The 19,180-nt window shown below is 39.2% G+C and overlaps 1 protein-coding gene across 1 annotated transcript in view; it reads right to left on the bottom strand.

The window, feature by feature from the left end:
* Positions 1–19,180, bottom strand: part of DNAH6 (dynein axonemal heavy chain 6) — a 303,318-nt gene that overhangs the window by 22,098 nt on the left and 262,040 nt on the right. Inside the window, exons 65-70 of the mRNA XM_037733599.1 lie at positions 17,885–18,045; positions 14,732–14,820; positions 13,789–13,935; positions 11,889–12,027; positions 4,399–4,518; positions 2,859–2,980 (exon numbers count right to left, since the gene is read on the bottom strand). Of these exons, the coding sequence (XP_037589527.1) occupies positions 2,859–2,980; positions 4,399–4,518; positions 11,889–12,027; positions 13,789–13,935; positions 14,732–14,820; positions 17,885–18,045 (778 nt within the window). The remainder of the gene's footprint in view (positions 1–2,858; positions 2,981–4,398; positions 4,519–11,888; positions 12,028–13,788; positions 13,936–14,731; positions 14,821–17,884; positions 18,046–19,180) is intronic.

The raw sequence follows: 19,180 nt of genomic DNA, 5'->3' as shown, positions 1-19,180 counted from the left end.
CCTACCCCCTGTCCCCCTGATTACTGTGTGGCTGTAGGAGCCTTTTCTTAGGTAGAAGTAATTATAAGTCTGGGTGCTCCAATGTTGGGAGCATATATAGTTAGGATCATTAAATCTTCTTGAATTGAACTCTTTATCATTATATTATGCCCCCTTTGTCCTTTTTTACTGTTGTTAGTTTACAGTCTAATTTTTCTGATGCAAGAATAGCATCCTCTGATCTTTTCTATTTTGTTTCCATGATAGATCATTTTCCATCTCTTTACTTTGAGCCTATAGTTGTCATTACATAAAGACAGCAGAAAGATAGGTCTTGTTTTTTTAATCCAATTTGCCATTTTATGTCTTTTAAGTGGAATGTTTAGGTCATTTATATTCAGGTTAATATTGATATGTGAGGTTTTGTTTCTGTTGTGATGGTGTTTTTGTTGTGGTGCTGAAGTTCTTGTGCTGATTCCTTCTCATCTGAAGGAGCTGATGCTTTTTTTTTTTTTTTTTTTTTTTTTTTTTTTTTTTTTTTTTNAATTCACTGTTGTTTGGATGGAGTTTTTTTTGACTTTTCATTCTTTTCTTTTCCTGGAGGGTATGACTGTGGTATATGTTATGCACAATCAGTTGGCTTTGTTTCTGGGTGCTTTCAGAGAGCCAAGGGTCTATATGGATTCTCTGGTTACATATAGGTTCATGCAGTGTGTTCAAGAGGCATTGCCTGTAGAAATGTTATTTTTGTTTGGTATTGTAATTCAGGCTGTAGTCCAGTAAATGGTGCTTAAAAGAACCAGCACATAGGCTCTTAGTCACTACAGCCCTCAGTGGGGCTGGAGGCACCAGAGAAGTGCAAAAAGCATGCTCTTCCAGCTCACAGTTACCCTCAGCAGGGGTGGGTCCAATGGAGAATCACAGAGAAGCAGCTTATTGCAGTACACACACTTACCAGGCCCCAACAGGAAGAGCTCCAATGGGAAGGCAGGGGATGGCGGAAAATGAGAGATGGTCCCTCTTTAAGTCTATTCCTAGGCCTTGGTGGTGTCCCTTTCAGTGGCTGGCATCACACCCCTATTTCATTTGTCCCAAGTGGGGCTTTGATGGAGTGTGCTTCCTCCTTTCCTCGGGGTGGTTTGCACCAAAGACTAAGTCTCTAGATGACCCTTTACTCCTTAGGTAACTGCCTGTCTCCTGTGCTTGCTGAAGTTAGTGTGAGTTGTGGAGTATGTCTGCAGGTGGTTTGGTGATGCAGTGGTTCAAAGGTGGAGGTTCCCTGGACAGGGTAGTGGCACTGCCGTTGTACAACCAATATGGCATCTACTGCCTAGGTCTCAACCCAGTGGATGGCTGTGGGGCCTGCCCAGCTCATGCTCCCTGACCTGGTGGGTCTCCATCCAGTCTCTGCCCAGATAGCAGGGCCAACCAGCTAGGCTTGTCCCAAGCCATTTGTGTCCAGATCACTGAGCCAGCTCAGGCATTGTGGGCCATGAAACTTCATAAGGGAGAAGTGGTGGCTGTTAGGCCATGCCCATCTTGGTCCAGTCTTGAAAAAGGAGGGGTGACCATCTCTCATGCTGGCACACAAATCTGTGTCATACTCTTCTTTGTGTTCTGACAGTGGGGCTTCTCCCCTACTTGAGCTCAGGCCACAGATATCAACTTGATATCCTGGGTGGTATGCTTGTGTCCTGGGGAGTTGGGACCAGGACTGCGGATTTTTCCTTTGGCCTCTAGGTGTCAAGCACTGGCTGTGATGGGGGTGGTAAACTACTCCTGGGTTGCCAATAAAACACTCAGGCAGGGCTGTGGAGGCTGTGCTGTGAGCACTCTCCTGCAGGAGCAGCCTCACAGGTGGTCTTGAGAGGGACCAGTAGGAAAAGGGGTGCATGGATTAGTGCCTAAAGCAATGGTGGTGGGGTCTGTCTTGGGGCATGAACACGCCCAGGCCCTGCTGTTTCCTGGCCTGGCAGACAGCAGGAGCTACAGCCACTCAGTGTAACATGGAAAGCCTTGGGGGATGAGTGTCTGTGGTCGTGTTACCTTACAGCTGCACAGCATAGCCAAGTCTTCTGGGCTCTGTGTGGGTTCAAACTGTGCCTCTGCTTATTCTTTGGGCAGTTCTGCCTGCCAGTCCAAAGGTGTGGGGGTCATGGGAACTCCTGTGATAGGGTCTCAGCAGTCCATGGCAGGAATGTGGTGCCCTGGGGTTTCTTCACTGACTGCTTCTTTAGGTCCAGTCCAAGTCCAGGGGCTGGTTCTGGTGCCTGGTGACCCCAAGCAGGCCTAGGTCACACGAGAGCCTTGAGTGCACGCTGAAGAGCTTGGACTGCCCTTAGGTAATGGTGCAGCCTCACAAGTTCTTACATAAAGGAGTAAAACAACCCAGTTTGCTCTGGGTTATGATCTGGTACTGTGACCGTGCTTTTAATAAACAGTGTTTTAATTTATCTGCTTTGGACATTTGTTACTGTACTTTTATAATTGAATCATGTATGGATCCACAAACCTTTGTGTAATATGACACAAATGTGCCCAGCTTGGTGGAAGAAGGGCAAAGAAAGACGGTTATATTATTATTGAAATCCTCATGTAATTGTTGGACTGTGATTAGGTAGATTATGGATGGACTAGGCAGAAGGCCTGGAGATGGAGGGGCTTTGCCAGTGACAGGGAAAATGCATGATGGTCTTAGGATTCTGTGAAGGATCCAGAGGGACCAGGCTAAATTGGAACCAAATGTTGAAATCAAGGTGAAACAATTATTTTGTTTATTTAGGAAGATCATAATTTCCAGAGTGAGCAGGCGTGTTTATTGATGTTTTGAGTTTATATACACAACATAAATATGTATTTTAAGAGGAAAGACCACATACCTGGAAGACTAGATTGGCATTTTCATGCATTCCAAAAATTTCTGGGTCATCGATCAAAGGCAGATTTTCAATGTAGTCCTTAAACTCTTGCAGGCTGTCAGCAATGGGTGCAAAATAGATGCCTGTTATTAAAAACACAGAAGACAAATATGTCTCAAATAGGCTGGTTTTGTACTGCCGAGTTTGATTCTTCTTTGCACGGTGCAGATGGTGTTTGCAATCAGCTGCCTCATGTAGAAAGGGGGATTGTTTTTCCTAAGTTTTCATTGCTGTGTCTAGTTTTGCTACCTTTTCTTCAGGCCTTGAGAATCTGATTACTGTCCTAACTTTTCAGATGCCTTCTCCAGAGCATTTAAAGATGCTGAGAATCCAGGGATATTCTGCTGAAAGGGGTATCTCATGAAGGTCTCCACATTTATGCTGAAAGGTGTAACACATCAAGGGCTTAAATTTATGCTTGTGTTAGAGATTGCTTTCATATTTGTTTGATAAACAACAGCCCTCTCCAATTCCCCAAACCAAAAGCTACATTTGCCAAACATTGAAATCTAGGGTTATTCAACTATCTATAGTGATTGCAGGAAAAACAGTTGAATCTTTATTTATTTATTTTTTTGAGACAGAGTTTTGCTCGTTGCCCAGCTGGAGTGCAATGCAATTCCATGATCTTGGCTCACTGCAACCTCTGTCTCCCAGGTTCAAGCGATTCTCCTGCCTCAGCCTCCCGAGTAGCTGGGATTACGGGCCACTACGCCGGCTAATTTTTGTATTTTTAGAAGAGACGGGGTTTTACCATCTTGGCCAGGCTGGTCTCACACTGCTAACCTCAGGTGATCCACCCGCCTTGGCCTCCCAAAATGCTGGGATTACAAGCATGAGCCACCATGCCTGGCCTACAGTTGTAGCTTATCAGCTCTGACTGATGCTCAATGGCAGGAGCTTTTATGAACTTGTACTAATCAAGTTGCTCCTTCCAAGGGGATCAACACTCAGGACAATCTCTTTGCTGTCTGTCTCATAATGAGCTATCACCGACTCACAGATCTGGTTTTTACTCAACTTACTGTAATAGACATTTTGTTTTATTTATTTTTTAAAAAAACTTTTATATAATAATAATATTTATTATTATTTAGAGACTGGGTCTTGTAATGTTGCCCAGGCTGGAAATGAATTCCTGAGTTCAAGTGATTCTCCCACCTTCAGCCTCCTGAGTATCTGGGACCATAGACACGTGCCACCATGTCTGGATGTTTTATTTGATTATATTCAAAATATACTAGAATATAACATTGAAAACACATTTAGACACAATGCAATAAATTTTAAAATCAAATAACTGAAAGTAGTTACCACAAACTATGTATCTCTGTGATCCTACTATCAAACTCACTCTGAAGGTGATCAAGCAAGGGGATAGGGTGTGGCCAGAACAGGGTTGTGGAGACCAGACACAGACAGCCATTGGATGGAAAACTGAGAGATGCTCTCAACGACTTCTTGGGAAAGGCCTTTTCTGTAATATTGAAAAGTCATTCACCTGATTCAGAGTATTTATAATCTTCTTCTAATGTCTCAGGAGAAAAAAATCTTTTCAAGATAGTACGAAGGCATCTTTGATCCCAGGTGTCTGTGACTCTACCACCATAAGTAATTTCACCTGAAAAGGAATTTGTATTTTGAAATTATTACTGTTTTTTAAAAAATTGATAGGCATACCTAATTTTTAAATTTTAATGTTTATATATACATTTATTTGGTACTGAAAATGGAACGCACACATCAGAATTTCCTTCCACCACCCCATCAAAGATAATAAAAGTCAATTTTTGAAAAGTAGAAAAAAATCTACTATATGTACGCTACCCTCATTATTTTGCTGTTTTAGTTTTCAGAAACTAAAGCCACTGAGCTCTTACCTATTTCTTTTTTCTTTTGTTCTTTTGCTTTGAAATATTGATTTTAAATCTTATCATTGATTGCAGTATTCTAAAACATACACACTTTCCATCAAACAGTGCTTCTTTTGGAGCCAATGAGTAAAATGGAATCTAGTATTTGTAGCAAGGCATTCAAGCTCTATACATTCCTTATAAATTATTGCTATCAAAGGTAAAAGGAAAGAAAGATTCAAAATGAAAGGGACAACTCACTTTATAGTAATTATAGGGAATTATAACTGGTTGGTATCCCATCTCTCTTTCCAAAGAGAAGCTACTTTCCATGTACTCCATTGTCATCCCAAAATTATGTGCAGCAAGGAAGCACACTGGAATCTGTTGCTGATATAATTTCTTTAATATTCCAGGTCCATTGCTACAATTCACCATTCACCACTGTCGTGTTCCTGGAAGTATTTCACCTGTGATACCAACATTGTCAACTTATGAATCCTCCAACTGTTGATCCATTCTCATCTCTATTTCTTCCATCATGTCAGGAAGAAAAAATTATTTTTTCTTTCTCTTTCAAGCTGAGATGATTGGTTGGGAGAAAGTTATTTCAGTCTTTGGAATCACAATAATCTATTTCTTCCAAGACTGCAATGTCCTTACGTGCACATCCTGTAGGGATGCCTGTCTTCCCTCTCCTGTTGGAGCACCTCTTGTCAGTCTTGCTGGATAAGCCACTAAGGGTGAAGGGAGGTGCAGTAGGTACCAGGGCTGATGGTTAAGCTGCTGAATCCTTGCATTAGCAATTCCATGAGGTAAAAAGGAGATGTTCTGTACCTTCCTGGGATTATTCTTCAGTGACCCTCTGGGAAACATTGGAACACAAAATTGGGTTAAATCTCTGTCATGGGTCCATCTAATATGGGCCTAACTTGAAGTTCCTCTTGGGTCCTTGGCACTGGAACATAAAGCTCTAGTGTCTCTAATTGCATGATGATGTCAGGGAAAGAAGGGTGTCTTAACATATGTTATTCTAAAATAAGTTTCCAACTAAAGTATCTGCATTTTGACAAGCAGCACAGAAATGTTTTTCTTACAAATCAACAGATTTTGTGCTTCTCCATCCAGATTTGACTTTATCCTTTTTCTTGGGTCAAACTGAGTAAACAAGAAACTCTGTCATTTTTGACTCAGGCTAGATGACTCACAGCTCACTTTCAAAAAGGAGTCTTCTGGCTTTGGTTTTCTCAGAAGAGGGACCATGGTTACGTGCATGCACGTGTACGGGTGTCTGTGTGTGGCATTAACCATCCATGCCACTGCCTGGTCTGGCTGCAGCATCATGGTTCCTGTGGATCCCAATACAGGGGCTTTCCCCTTCTCTTTCTTTTCCTGTGGGCTGGGTCAGGGATGGTTCAATAAAACCTGGAGAGGCCTGAGGTTTGACTTTGTTTTTGCCAACTTTGAGCTCAGATCCACCTCCAATACCACTCCTGGATGTATGTATTGCTGTAACCTATACTACAAAATCTGAAGGTCCTCCTCCAATCCCAAATACCTTCCAGTATTTAAAGCCTCCTAAATATTTCTCTGTTTATTTTCTCCTGTCTAGTTTCTCCACTGGTATTGATATACTTCCATGTTCAATCCCTCATTTTGCTTTTATTATAGCTTTGTGAATTGTTGCACCTCTCCTAGTCTAAAAGACCATAATTGCTAACCAGTGTTTCTAAGTTAGAGGAAAATTTATTAGCAAGACACGTAGGTCTTTCAAGATTTGCCTGCAGCTTACATTTTTAGTGTTGTTGAAGACACAACTGTCCTCCATACACACTTCCTCTTTCGGAGCTACTAACTGTTTCTCTAGTAGTGCCATGTCCCACACACTGTTGGCCTCCCCTAACCCCACATCTTTATTGAGGTATAATTGCTATTCAAAAAACTGCACATAATAAATGTATACAATGTGGTGAGTTTTGACATATGTATATACTTATGTTGCTATCTCCACAATCCATATGGCAAACATATCCATCACCTCCAACAATTTCTTCATGCCCTCCACTGTTTATTGTGGTTAGAATACTTAACATGAAATCTACCCTCTTGACAAATTGTAAAGTACAAAATACCTTATGATTAACTGTAAATGCTATATTGTACAACAGATCTCCATCACTTACTCATCTTGTGTAACTATAATTTTATACTAATGGAACAACAACTCCCATTTTCCTCCTCCCTCTATCCTGTGATAGCCACCATTCTCTTGTCCACTTCTAGACTTTTGATGATTACAGATGCTTCATATAAGAGGAATCAGGCAGTATTCGTCTTTTCTGTGACTAGCTTATTTCACTTAGCATATAGCATAATGCCTATCAGGGCCATCCATGCTGTCACAAATGGTAGGATTTCTTTCTTTTTCAAGGATAAATAGTATTCCATTGTATGTAATTACCATACTTTTTTTACCCATTTATATGTTGATGGGCATTTGGGTTGTTTCCATATATTGGCTACTATGAATGATTCATTATCTCCATCAGCTTTTGGTAGGCAGAGACTATGTCATCTTTGATATCCAGCATCTATCGTAATAGTACTAATCAGTATTTTCTGAATTAATCCATAAACAAATGCCTAAAAAACTCACCATTAGCAAGTATTGCCACCTGGATAAAGCATTGCTTTTTCACCCCTATCTTTTTTTAAAAACCAGTTTCAATGAGATATAATTTAAAACATAATGAAATTCAAATAAAACATATATATGTAAAAGAATATATACTGAATATATATCTATTCTTATATATAATTACATATATATAATTTATTATTTTTTTGTAAATTTATAGAGCTGTCCAGCCATCATTACAATCTAATTTTAGAACATTTCCATTTCTCCCCCAAAAGAAACATTGTCCCCATTTGCTGTCACTCCCCATGTCTACTCCTTGTCCTCTGCAACCCCTGAGCTACTTTCCATCCCTATAGACTTGACTGGTCTGGAAATTTCATATAGATAGAATTGTACTTGTGGTCTTTTGTGTCTGACTTCTTTTACTTAGCATAATGTTTTTGAGGTTTATTTATGTTGTTGTATGTATCAGTACTTTATTCCTTTTTATGGTGAAATATTCTATTTATGGATATGCCATATTTTACTTAGCCATTCACCAGTTAATGGACATTTTTGGACATTATGAACAATGCTATTATGAACATTTGTGCACAAGTTTTTGTGAGAACATATGTTTTAATTTTTCCTAAGTACTTATTTATGAGTAGAATTGCTAAGTCGTATGGCAACTCTATTTAAATTTTTTTTTCAAAGCAGCAGCACAATCTTACATTGCCACCAGGAGCATATGAGGATTCCAATTTTTCCATATGTTCACCAGTATTTGTTATTGTCTTTTTTAAAATTATAGTCATCCTAGTAGGTGTGAAGTGGCATTTCATTAGAGATTTAACTTTCATTTCCCTCATGACAAATTGAGTGTCTTCTCATGTGCTTACTGGGCATTTGTGCATCTTCTTTGGTGAAATGTCTATTCAAATCAAATCTTCAACCATTTTAATATTGAGTTATATTTCTTATTATTATTGAGTTGTAAGAGGTCTTTTTATACTTTGGATACAAGTCCCTTATCAGATGTATGATTTGCAAATATTTTCTCTCAGTCCGTGTCTTGCCTTTTCACTTACTTGATGGTGTGTGTAGGCATGTAGAAGTTTTAGATGTTGATGAAGTCCAATGTATTTTCTTTTTTGTGTCATGTCTTGGAAGTGAATAACTAACCCCAAGTCACAATTTACTCCAAAGCTTTCTTCTAAGAGATTTACCTTTATCTATTAATTGTAGGTCTGTCACCCATTTTGTATTAATTTTTGTGTATGGTATAAGATAAGGGTCCAAATTTATCCTTTTGTAGAAGGACACCCAATTGCCTCAGCATCATGTATTAAAAAGGCTATCCTTACCCCATTGAATTGTCTTGGCACCTTTGTTGAAAATCAGCAGTCATAAATATAAGGGTCATTTTCGGATATTCTCAATTCTATTCCATTGATTTGTAAGTTTATTATACTTTTTTTTTTTTAAATATAAATGTTATTTCTCAACACAAGCTCAATCAATTCAAGACATTTTGGTAAGCAATGATACCAGCCATTCAGTCCATCCCTAAAGAACTGATGGTCCTGGGGGTTTAACCATGTCATACAGTCTTTTTTTTTTTTTTTTTGCATTAACCAAAGAAAAATGGGTGTTCTTTAACAAAATTTTAATATTAGGAAACACAGAAGTTAGAGGGAGCCAAATTAGGTCTGTAAGGTGAATACCTAATAATTTCCCATAAAAACTCTTGTGAAAGTGTTCTAGTTTGATGAGAGCCCTGAATAGCATTGTTGGAGTAGAGAAGGACTCTTTGGTGAAGTATTCTTAGGCATTTTTCTGTTAAATCTTTGACTAACTTTTTCAAAACACTCTCATAATAAGCAGATGTTATCATTCTTTGGCCCTCCAGAAAGTCAAGAAGCAAAATGCCTTGAGCATTCCAAAAAACTGTTGCCATGAGCTTTGTTCTTGACTAGTTTGCTTTTGCTTTGACTAGACCAATTTCATTCCTTGGTAGCCATTGCTTTGATTGTGCATTGTTTTTAGGATTGTACTGGTAAACTCATGTTCCATCTTCTATTACAATTCTTCAAAGAAATGCTGCAGGATCTTGACTGCACTTGTTTAAATTTCCATTGAGAGCTTTGCTCTTGTCTGCCTCTGATCTGGTTTTAAGAGTTTTGGCTCCTACTGAGTGGAAAGTTTGCTCAACTTTAATTTTAGTCAAAATTGTGTCAAATGAATCTATTGAGATGTCTACGGTGTTGGCTGTTGTTTCTACTGGTAATTGCAGGTGCTGTTCAGTGAGGGCGTGAACAAGATTAATTTTTTCTTTGCAAATTAATGTGGATGGCCTGCTGCTGTGGGCTTCATCTTCAACACTGTCTTGGCCCTTCTTAAAACTAGTTATCAGCTGGGCGCGGTGGCTCATGCCTGTAATCCCAGCACTTTGGGAGGCCGAGGTGGGTGGATCACGAGGTCAAGAGATCGAGACCATCCTGGTCAAAATGGTGAAACCCTGTCTCTACTAAAAATACAAAAAATTAGCTGGCATGGTGGTGCATGCCTGTAATCCCAGCTACTCAGGAGGCTGAGGCAGGAGAATTGCCTGAACCCAGGAGGCGGGGGTTGCGGTGAGCCGAGATCGCGCCATTGCACTCCAGCCTGGGTAACAAGAGTGAAACTCCATCTCAAAAAAAAAAAAAAAAGTTATCCATTTATAAACTGCTACTGATTTATTTGGACATTGTCCCTATAAACTTTTTGTAAAGTATCAATATTTCACCATTCTTCCACATAAGATTCACCATAAATTTGACAATATTTCTGCTTCAATTTTAGCAGAATTGATGTTGCCTTGACAGAAGCTCATTGCAAATTGATGTCTTATCCTTCTTAGTGCCTCAAACTAGATCCAAAAACAGAATTTTCAACACAGATTGAAGACCTAAATTTTTAAAAACTGGAATACCTTTTTAAATTTTCCCATAAAATCAGTCTTATTTACAGAAATACTTGGGATATTTGTTGCTGAGGTTTCTTGTTTTCTTCAGCACAATTGTTTGACAGTTCTGAGACTCTTCTGACCAAGACTAGGTGCTGGCCTGGAGGGAACAGTGGATAGGTGCCACATAAAAATAAATTGACCTGATAAGGGCTCTGCTCCCTTCATGCCAGAAACAAGAAACGTGATAGAGCTATCACCACCACTGCCAAGTCAAAATCTATGTCTATTCTTATGCCAGTGCCACAATGACTTGTTATAACTTTGTAGTAAGTTTTGAAATTGGGAAACATAACTCTTTTGACTTCATTTTTTTCAAGATTGTTTTTGCCATTTGAGTTTCTTCACGTTTTCATAATCAGCTTATCAATTTCTGCAACATGCCAGCTGCTCTGGGTGTGACAATCTTCTGTTACATAGGGATCGCATTAAATCTATAGATTGGTCTGGCAAATTACTTTTTACCTCCACAATTACTTTCATGGCAGTAGAGACTGAGGTAACCTGAAACATTGAGGGTTGTAGGAGAGGGAGAAGGAAAAGGAAAATAAGAAGCAGGAAAATTCAGGGTAAGCAAAGGATACCAGAGAACAATTTTGACCACTGTGCAAAGCAATTTTGGCCCCATTGGGATGGCTTGGGGCAGGAGTATAAAGCAGCCTCCCAAATTCCAAGCCTCTCCCCATTGGTCCACTCTGGGGAATAGTCCTAATCTGTTTTTACTATTATTTTGCTGCCTCCATCTCAAACATGTTTTAAGGTTTCATTTTGCCTTTTAGGTTCTAGATTAGCTGATACCCTTCTGCTGTTCTTCATTTCCCTTGCTTGCCAATGAAAATCATCCATTTCCTTCCTGTCCCTGTTCAGAGCTCCTCCTTCCCCCACTTCCCAGCACAAATATCCTTTTTCTTACTACTTGAGCCCACATGGTCCAAATTGGTTTTATTTTTGGCAACAGGATCCCTATGTAGTCACAGTTAAAATTTACCAAAAATTTAATTTCTGACAGATTTTTCCTTTTTCACAGGTATATCTGAATTAACAGGTCTCTACTATTAATTCATATTTAGGTTTTTTTGAATTTAAGATCATGGACTCTGGAGGCTACACTGCCTGGGTTCAAATCTTGGCCCCAGCACTTTGTAAATGGTGTGCCTCAGTTTTCTCATGTGTAACGGTGAAAATAATAGTCCTCATATTATATGATTGTTATGAGGATTAAATCTGCTGATTCTTGGGAAGTGCTTAAAATAGTGCTTGGTATGTAGCAAGCACGATTTTTCCTACTACTATTTGAGAAAGCATCTGTCCCATTTTCTATGTGTGAATATTCTCATGATGTCCTTACATGTTCTTGTCACAATCCTATCTTCACACAGGGAACATCAAAAGTCATCATCACCACCATTAAACACTGGAGGAGGACAGCCCATCTTTGCATGGGCCAGGTGAGTGTAAACAACAACTTTGTGGAACATAGCTGGAAGCCTTGGCTGCAAGGAGGTACTCACCAGTAATGTAAATTAGTGCATCCCAGGGAATTTTTCCTTCTTTACAATAGAGGTTGAGGTTCAGTAAAGCACATTCCCTGTCACTGTCATTAAATTCATAGCAGATATTCCAACCAAGGGGGCCAAACTTCTTTCTTTCCTAGAATGAAAAATGAAAATGGTCTGAAATAAAATTTCATAGAATTAATTTTGTGTAAAATATTGAAAACTAAAAAGAAGTTTCCATTGAAATTGGGCATCCCCACTTTACAAAATCAGTAAAAATCATGTCGCTCAACTTCAGCTAGGCTTTCACCAAAGAGAGGAATTACTTCATCCTTCAATACTGGCCTCATATTTCTAAAAGAAAATTTGCTATTACTAGAAATGTGATAGACCTGTTAAAAGAACATTTTTTAAAGCATTTTCTCATCAAAGTAGGAAAAAAAATTCACCTATAGTCTTTTGTCATAAAAATACTGATATAATCTATCCATCTGGTGGAGAGAGCTATTCCCTACTGTTTTAAGGAGTCTGTCCATGGTTTTTTGTTATGCCACACACAGAATCATATTCCTTGTTTCATGACATACCATCATTAAATCCTCCCCCAACTTCCCTTGTCATCTCCCTATCCTACCTTAATTTCTTAAATTTGAAACTGATAACTGTGCCAGAGGATTGGATCCAAGTTCCCTGCTCTTTATCTCAAAATTTTCCTAAAGCTTAAATTACCTCCTCACCTCAGCTGCTTTTGTTAGCAGAACAAAGGCCTCACACCCAGAACTCCTGATCCCAACCTGTCAGTCCTCCCCTAAGACCTTTTAACCTATTTATCTTATATCTTGGCATCTTTTCTTTTTAATTTTTCTTTTTCTTTTTTTTTTTTGGGACAGAGTCTTGATCTGTCACCCAGGCTGGAGTGCAGTGGCATGAACACTGCTCATTCAGCCTTGACCACCCAGGCTCAAGCAATCCTCCCACCTCAGCCTCCTGAGTAGCTGGGACTACAGGCATGTGCCACCATGCCTAGCTGTTTTTAAAAAATTATTTGTAAAGATGGGGTTTTGCTGTGTTGCCCAGACTGCTCTTGAACTCCTAGGCTCATGAGATCTGCCCACGTTGGCCTCCCAAAGTGTTGGGATTACAAGCATGAGCCACTGTGCCCAGTCTGATTGATTGATTGATTGATTGATTGATTCATTCATTCATTCTCTGTAGACCACACATGTTTGAAAACTGGGAAGCTAATATAATAAATATGCCATCTAAAATATGTATTTGGAGAGTTAGAATTCAAGTACAGGTTTACAGGATGAATACCAGACCAAGCAGTGACATTTGAACAGAGGGAAGGAGACAGTGGTTCTGAGCTGAAGGTAATTTTTCAGGGAACTTGGGGCTTCAGTCATATTGGAGAAAGAGGCAGCTAAGGGAAATAAGCTCATTCAAAAGAACAGGTGAGAGTAAAGCTATTGTAAGAAAACAAAGAAGGACTTGATGACTGAGAAAATATGTATGTATAAAGAGGAAGAATAAAAGAAATCTTGAAGTTCTGATTGTAGGTGATTGAGAGAATGGGACCACTGATTTTAGTAGAGTTTGGAGGGGAAGCAGATTTGGGGCAGGAGGCAGAACTGAGGAAATCTATTTTGAGCTTGTTGAATTGAATTGAACCTGCTGCACTCATCCAAGTGATGGTATTCTGTAGGCAGATCAGATGAGAGGTGAGAGCTGAAGCTGTGAAATACTGAGGCAAGGGGAGTATAGAGATTGAAGGTTGAATTAAAACAACTTGAGTTCAGATACAGAATGTGACCTTCAGCATTTGGCAATGACATTTACATGCTTTCACTTAATTCTTACTATTTATTTCATAATACACTTCTTTGTTGCTATTAAAAAGCAGAGTTGAGTGTACCTGAATAATTGCATGGAAGAAACAAATGCCAAATATTATTTGTCTCCATTTTTTTCCAAGTATATTTTCTTCAAAAAACGAAGGTGTCATTTCAGTAAATGCTCGTCTGATATTTGCACGTAAGCCTTTTGGAGGCTCATTGGTCACCTGGATTTAGATAGAATATACATGGCACAGAGAGTGATTGTATAGATTTGCATTATTTCTGAATAACACACATAGACTGAAGCCATTGAGAGGATGTAGATAGCTGATGTTCACGAAGAGGTGGGGACCATTCCTGGCATGTTCAAACCTGCTTTGAATCTTGCTCAGGCACAGTACAGGAAGAATAGGGAATGGCAGGGTTCTCACACCAACAGTGGTTGAACCACATGACAAGAACCTCAGACACTTCCATTTGGTGTCCATTTTTTCTAAACCTAGGCCAGAAAGCATGCTTAAGGTTTCCTTATTGAATTCTGCATCATCCCGACATAGGGCACTGTCCCATAGTTTGTCCTCTGATGTCCTATGATATGGGGCAGGGAGGGAAGAAGCACCTCTTATTCCTCATATGCAGAGGCTTGCCACAGATCATAAACTTCCAGCATTAAAATCCAGCAGCCACACTAGTATGGATTGTAGGCCTCCTGTCTCTCAGATGCTGAAACATTCCCTTAACTCTGGAAGGAGTTCCTTTCTTATCACTCTGTACCCTTAACATTTCTTGTGAGGGTGAGAGCTGGAAGAATTGAATGACCAACAGGACTAGAATATGCAAGGCTGGGTTGGGAAATCGTTTCCCTACTTGCTATAGGTGAAAGGTTACTGATCTCATCTCCCCACCCTGGCCACACAGACCTCCATATGCTTCCGCGCAGGCTCTGGTCTCCTTGGAGGCACTAGGTGTATATTCTGAAACCAACCATTTCACATTGTTCCAACCATACGCATACATTACCTTAACAGAATTTTGAAGAACTGTAACAGGAAATGTATTACTAGGCATGGAGCTTAAAAAAAGTCGAAAAGTGTCCTTGATAGCACTATCTGTTTAGAAGAAAGATAAAACAACAAAAAAGAAAAATGTTTAGTTGGTAGTGCACTTTTCTTTAAGAAATAATTATCCTAGAGAAGGAAAAAATGCTATAAGCTTTGTTTAAAGACCTAGTTAATCTCTTTCAAGTGTATTGTAAACTGTTTTAAAATGGGAGTAAGATGTGTTGTTTTAGAAACTTCATGGTAGGAAGGGTTGGCAGTTTAGAGGCAGGCACATTTGGGTAAATAAATTAGAGACATATTAATTTTGAGTACTTACTGAACTATTAAGGGCCTTATCTTTGAAATGGGAAACATTTTCATTTGAAAAAGACGGTAGTTATTGCCCAGGTATTTATTCTCACGAGGATTTTTCGACCGTTCAGTTTAACAAGTTGCATGAAAATGGCCAAAAAGCCCTACTGAGAAGAGATTTCTCCCCTCAGTAGAGAATTTGCAAAGTAAACAAGGGAGCAAGGATATGGAGATATGCCATGCATGGCATTAGCACGTTAAGTCAATGCACTTACTTTCCGAGCTATGGACAGAGGACCCAAGAAAGAATGAGCTCCACTGTAGGTTCAAAAGGCCAAAGTAAAGTTGGAAAACTCATTGCTTCCATCACAGGAAGACACAGGAATCATCCAAGGACAACTTCCTTGGCATTGGTTTTTAAGTACGTATTATGCTGTTTCTCAAGCATACTAGGCTGGCTCCCTCTCTAGGGTCTTTGCACTGGCTGTTCACTCAGACTCCCTTACTTTCTTCATGTCTTGGTCAAATATCACCTTCCCAAAGAGGTCTACTCAGACTAAACCATTTAAAATTGCTCTCTTCCTGGTACCTACTCACATCCCATCTCAATCTTTCTGATCCTCCTTACCTTACTCTCCCTTTTATTTTTCCCAAAGCACAACCATGTTCTACCATGCCATATACGTTACTTATTTAACATATGGTTTATTCATCGCCCGTCTTGCCCCAACTAGAATGGAAACTCTATGAAGACAAATACCTATGGCTGTTTTCTTCAGCAGCATATCCTAGAAAAGTATATGGTACACAGTAGGTCCTTAATTATTTATGGAATGAATGACTGCAAATCAAAGCTGATTTCATGCTTTTTGGTTTGGTAACCTAAATTCATAAGCCACATTAAATGGCCCAAATTAAAAGTTAGTTCTATCAAATTCTAGAGCAACACTAACACCGCTTGCATAGTAATAACTATTAGGCAAAGAAGTCAAACAACAACTAAAGTCTTAGGGCCAATGATTTGAGTAACAAAAAAAAACCAAAGGAAGAAGAAGGCCAGGTTTGGAGAAGCATTTTTTCCATACTTTTGTTCTTATAATTGCAAAAGCACCAAGCTTCTTAACTTTCATAGACATCATAGAATTTTAGGGCTGGACTAGAAGAGAATCTTAGAAATCATCTTAGTACAGGACTTTTCGTGATGACATCATATAGTCATTTTATAGCTGGGGAAACAGACCCAGAAAAAAGATATGACAGGCACAGTCAGGAAGTGGTGGGGCAGAACTCTACAGAGCTGATAGGATTTTAAGTCTTCAGGTTTTATTTGTTTTTTTTTCTTTTTCTTTTTCTTGCTTTTGTATTTTCAGCTTACTACCTGAATGTATTTTATTTCATGCTGGTTCAAGTTAAACATCAGAACTTAAATGGTTAGGTTATAAATGATTATAGCAAGGGCCAGAAAAGGATTTTTCTATCCACTTAAGTTTAGTAATCACTTAAAATATACAAAAAACTTCAGCTGGCTTCATTAGCCCAGCCAGTCTCCTTGAAGAACAGGCAAATGCTCTTGTTATAGTTATAGTGAAGCTGAAAGGCATCTCCATATTCTGGAGGCTCATATAGTACCATCATAGCAAATTGCTTTTTTGATGCCTCTCTAGCATTTTTTTTTTAAATTATATTCCTAATCATCAGGGAACCCTGACCAGTACTGAAGACCTCCTGTCATTTCTCTTTAATTATTTAAATAGAAATAAGCCACAGGCCCAACAGGAAGCAGACCATCTCTTATCTGACTGTGAAAGAGTGGAAATAGTGGAGATTCTGAATGGTGGATAAAAATGAGTCCTTACTTTTGTTGGAAGCAGCCTGCAGAAGGCTTGTCAGTGAGGGCAGGGGGCCAGGAAGTGAAGGGTCTTTAGGAAAGGTTGCTAACCCCTGAGTTGGCTCAGTGACCAGTGCAGACTGGGGACTTTGTAAAGGAGCAGCTCTTCACCTTAATAAGTAGCACTAAGTAAAGTGATTTGCAAGATCATCTGCATAGCTCTCACCTTTCCAGAAAGCTTTCTGTAGTCAGGGCACAAAGGAAGGCCTCAGAGAACGGGCTCTCTCTGGATATGCTTGTCTGGTGGTTCTCCCCCAGGGCTTCCCAGTAGAGTGGTAGAATGAGACCCACACAATTTCTTACCAATAAAATAGTTCCGAGGTTTTGGTTATTTTTATACTAATATTTTAAAATTAATAGATTCTAATTCCACTTCTCTCTTTGCAGTCCGTTATACTTCCTTGAGTGGGCAAGAAAGTGGTGAGATACCAGCTAGTGCTAGCAACTGTGAGTAATGCTGGGCACGTCCATGGGGTGGGTGTGGCTCTGAGACACACGTAAAGGTTAGTTGTCATGTGGCTTACAGAGGATAAAAGACAGTAAAACACTACTCTAAGGGAATTGGTGGTAATTTGAACTCTGTTCCTTTACATTTCACATTTTATAGGGAAGGATTTAATTTGTTTGTCCTAAGTATATTTTTTCTGTTTCTTTTTATTATGACTATAAGTAATATATTTCAAATTCAAATGACCTCTCATAGAAGGCAATAAGAAACAGAAATGATCCAGTGGATCCTAGTTTCAACTGGATGTCTGAAGGCCTTTTTCCAAATCCTGGTTGTGTGAATTAGCTAAAACTCAAATTTAGGTCCCTCAAATTTCTCCTCTTAATACAGTGCCTACGATAATGAATTACTATAAGGAACGAATTAAACAGGAAAAGGTTACATGAAAATGTTATTATTATGCAAGTGCTATGTGCTCAACACACCTGGATCTGTGAAGGTTTTAATGAGCTCTTCCATTGCCAACATCCAAGAAACAGCAAGATGGCAGTTTTGCAAAAATACCCAGTTTCCTGATTTCATTGCATCCTTGATCATTTTTTCAGCAATAGGTCCTTGTCCTTGCCCCAGTGAAATTGACTGCACCCTGAAATGAAGAGCAAAACCAAAATACCATTTTAAAGCAAAACTAATATAAAGAAATGTAAATACAGTAGACTCTTGCTTAGGATATACATATGTTTTGAATCCTCATTCCAACAGGAGTCCAAATATGTTTTTCTTATTTCATGTTTTTAAAAACATTTTTACCATGACCCACACAGAAAAGTATAAAAACTGAATATACAGTTCTACAAATGATCACAAATCAATAACTGTGGTTGAGAAGAGAACTATGCTGATACCCCAGAGACATTTCTCCTATACCTCTTTCCACCTTAATGATTTCCTCTTCCTTCTTCCCACAGGTAATCATTATCCTAATTTCTAACAGAACAATAGATCAATTTTTAAAAACTTAAAAAAATTACAGCCTAACATATATACAGAAAAATACATATTATTAGTATACGGATCAATGAATTCTCACAAAGCAAATGTGCACATATATCACCACTCAGTTCAAAAAACAGTATCTCTCCTTATCCCAAAAGGCAAAAACAGTTTTGAATTTGAATGCCATCGATTAATCACACAACATCTGTGAAAGCCAATGCTGTAAACTATCTACAACTAAGGAACCTGTGCAAAGGTTGGCCCTCTGAAAGCACCCAGAAACGGTCAATGAACTGTACGCAACATACACCACAGTCAAATTGTCAAAGGAAAATAGGAATACAAAAATAAAGAGCCTCAATGAAATGACAGCAACCTGAAAATGATAAATGCCAGTCCTCGGATAATTAGGAGTCAGCACTAAAACTCTGGCAATTCAAAAAATCAGAGTGTTTCTTTACCTCTGAAAAATTGCAGCCGGGCTCAGTGGCTCATGCCTGTAATCCCAGCACTTTGGGAGGCTGAAGTGGGTGGATCACCTGAGGACTGGAGTTTGAGACCAGTGTTTCCAACATGGTGAAACCCGTCTCTACTAAAAAAATACAAAAATTAGCTGGGGATGGTGGCAGGTGCCTGTAATCCCACCTACTCAAGAGGCTGAGGCAAGAGAGGTGGTGGAGGTGCAGTGGAGGTGAACTCAGGAGGTGGAGGCTGCAGTGAGCTGAGACCGTGCCATTGTACTCTAGCACTCTACCCTAGGCAACAGAGTGAGATTCTGTCTCAAA

This window comes from Cebus imitator, unplaced genomic scaffold (assembly GCF_001604975.1).
Source record: "Cebus imitator isolate Cc_AM_T3 unplaced genomic scaffold, Cebus_imitator-1.0 Scaffold539, whole genome shotgun sequence".
In the NCBI taxonomy this organism is placed as follows: Eukaryota; Metazoa; Chordata; class Mammalia; order Primates; family Cebidae; genus Cebus; species Cebus imitator.
This window is presented reverse-complemented; position numbering and strand designations above follow the sequence as displayed.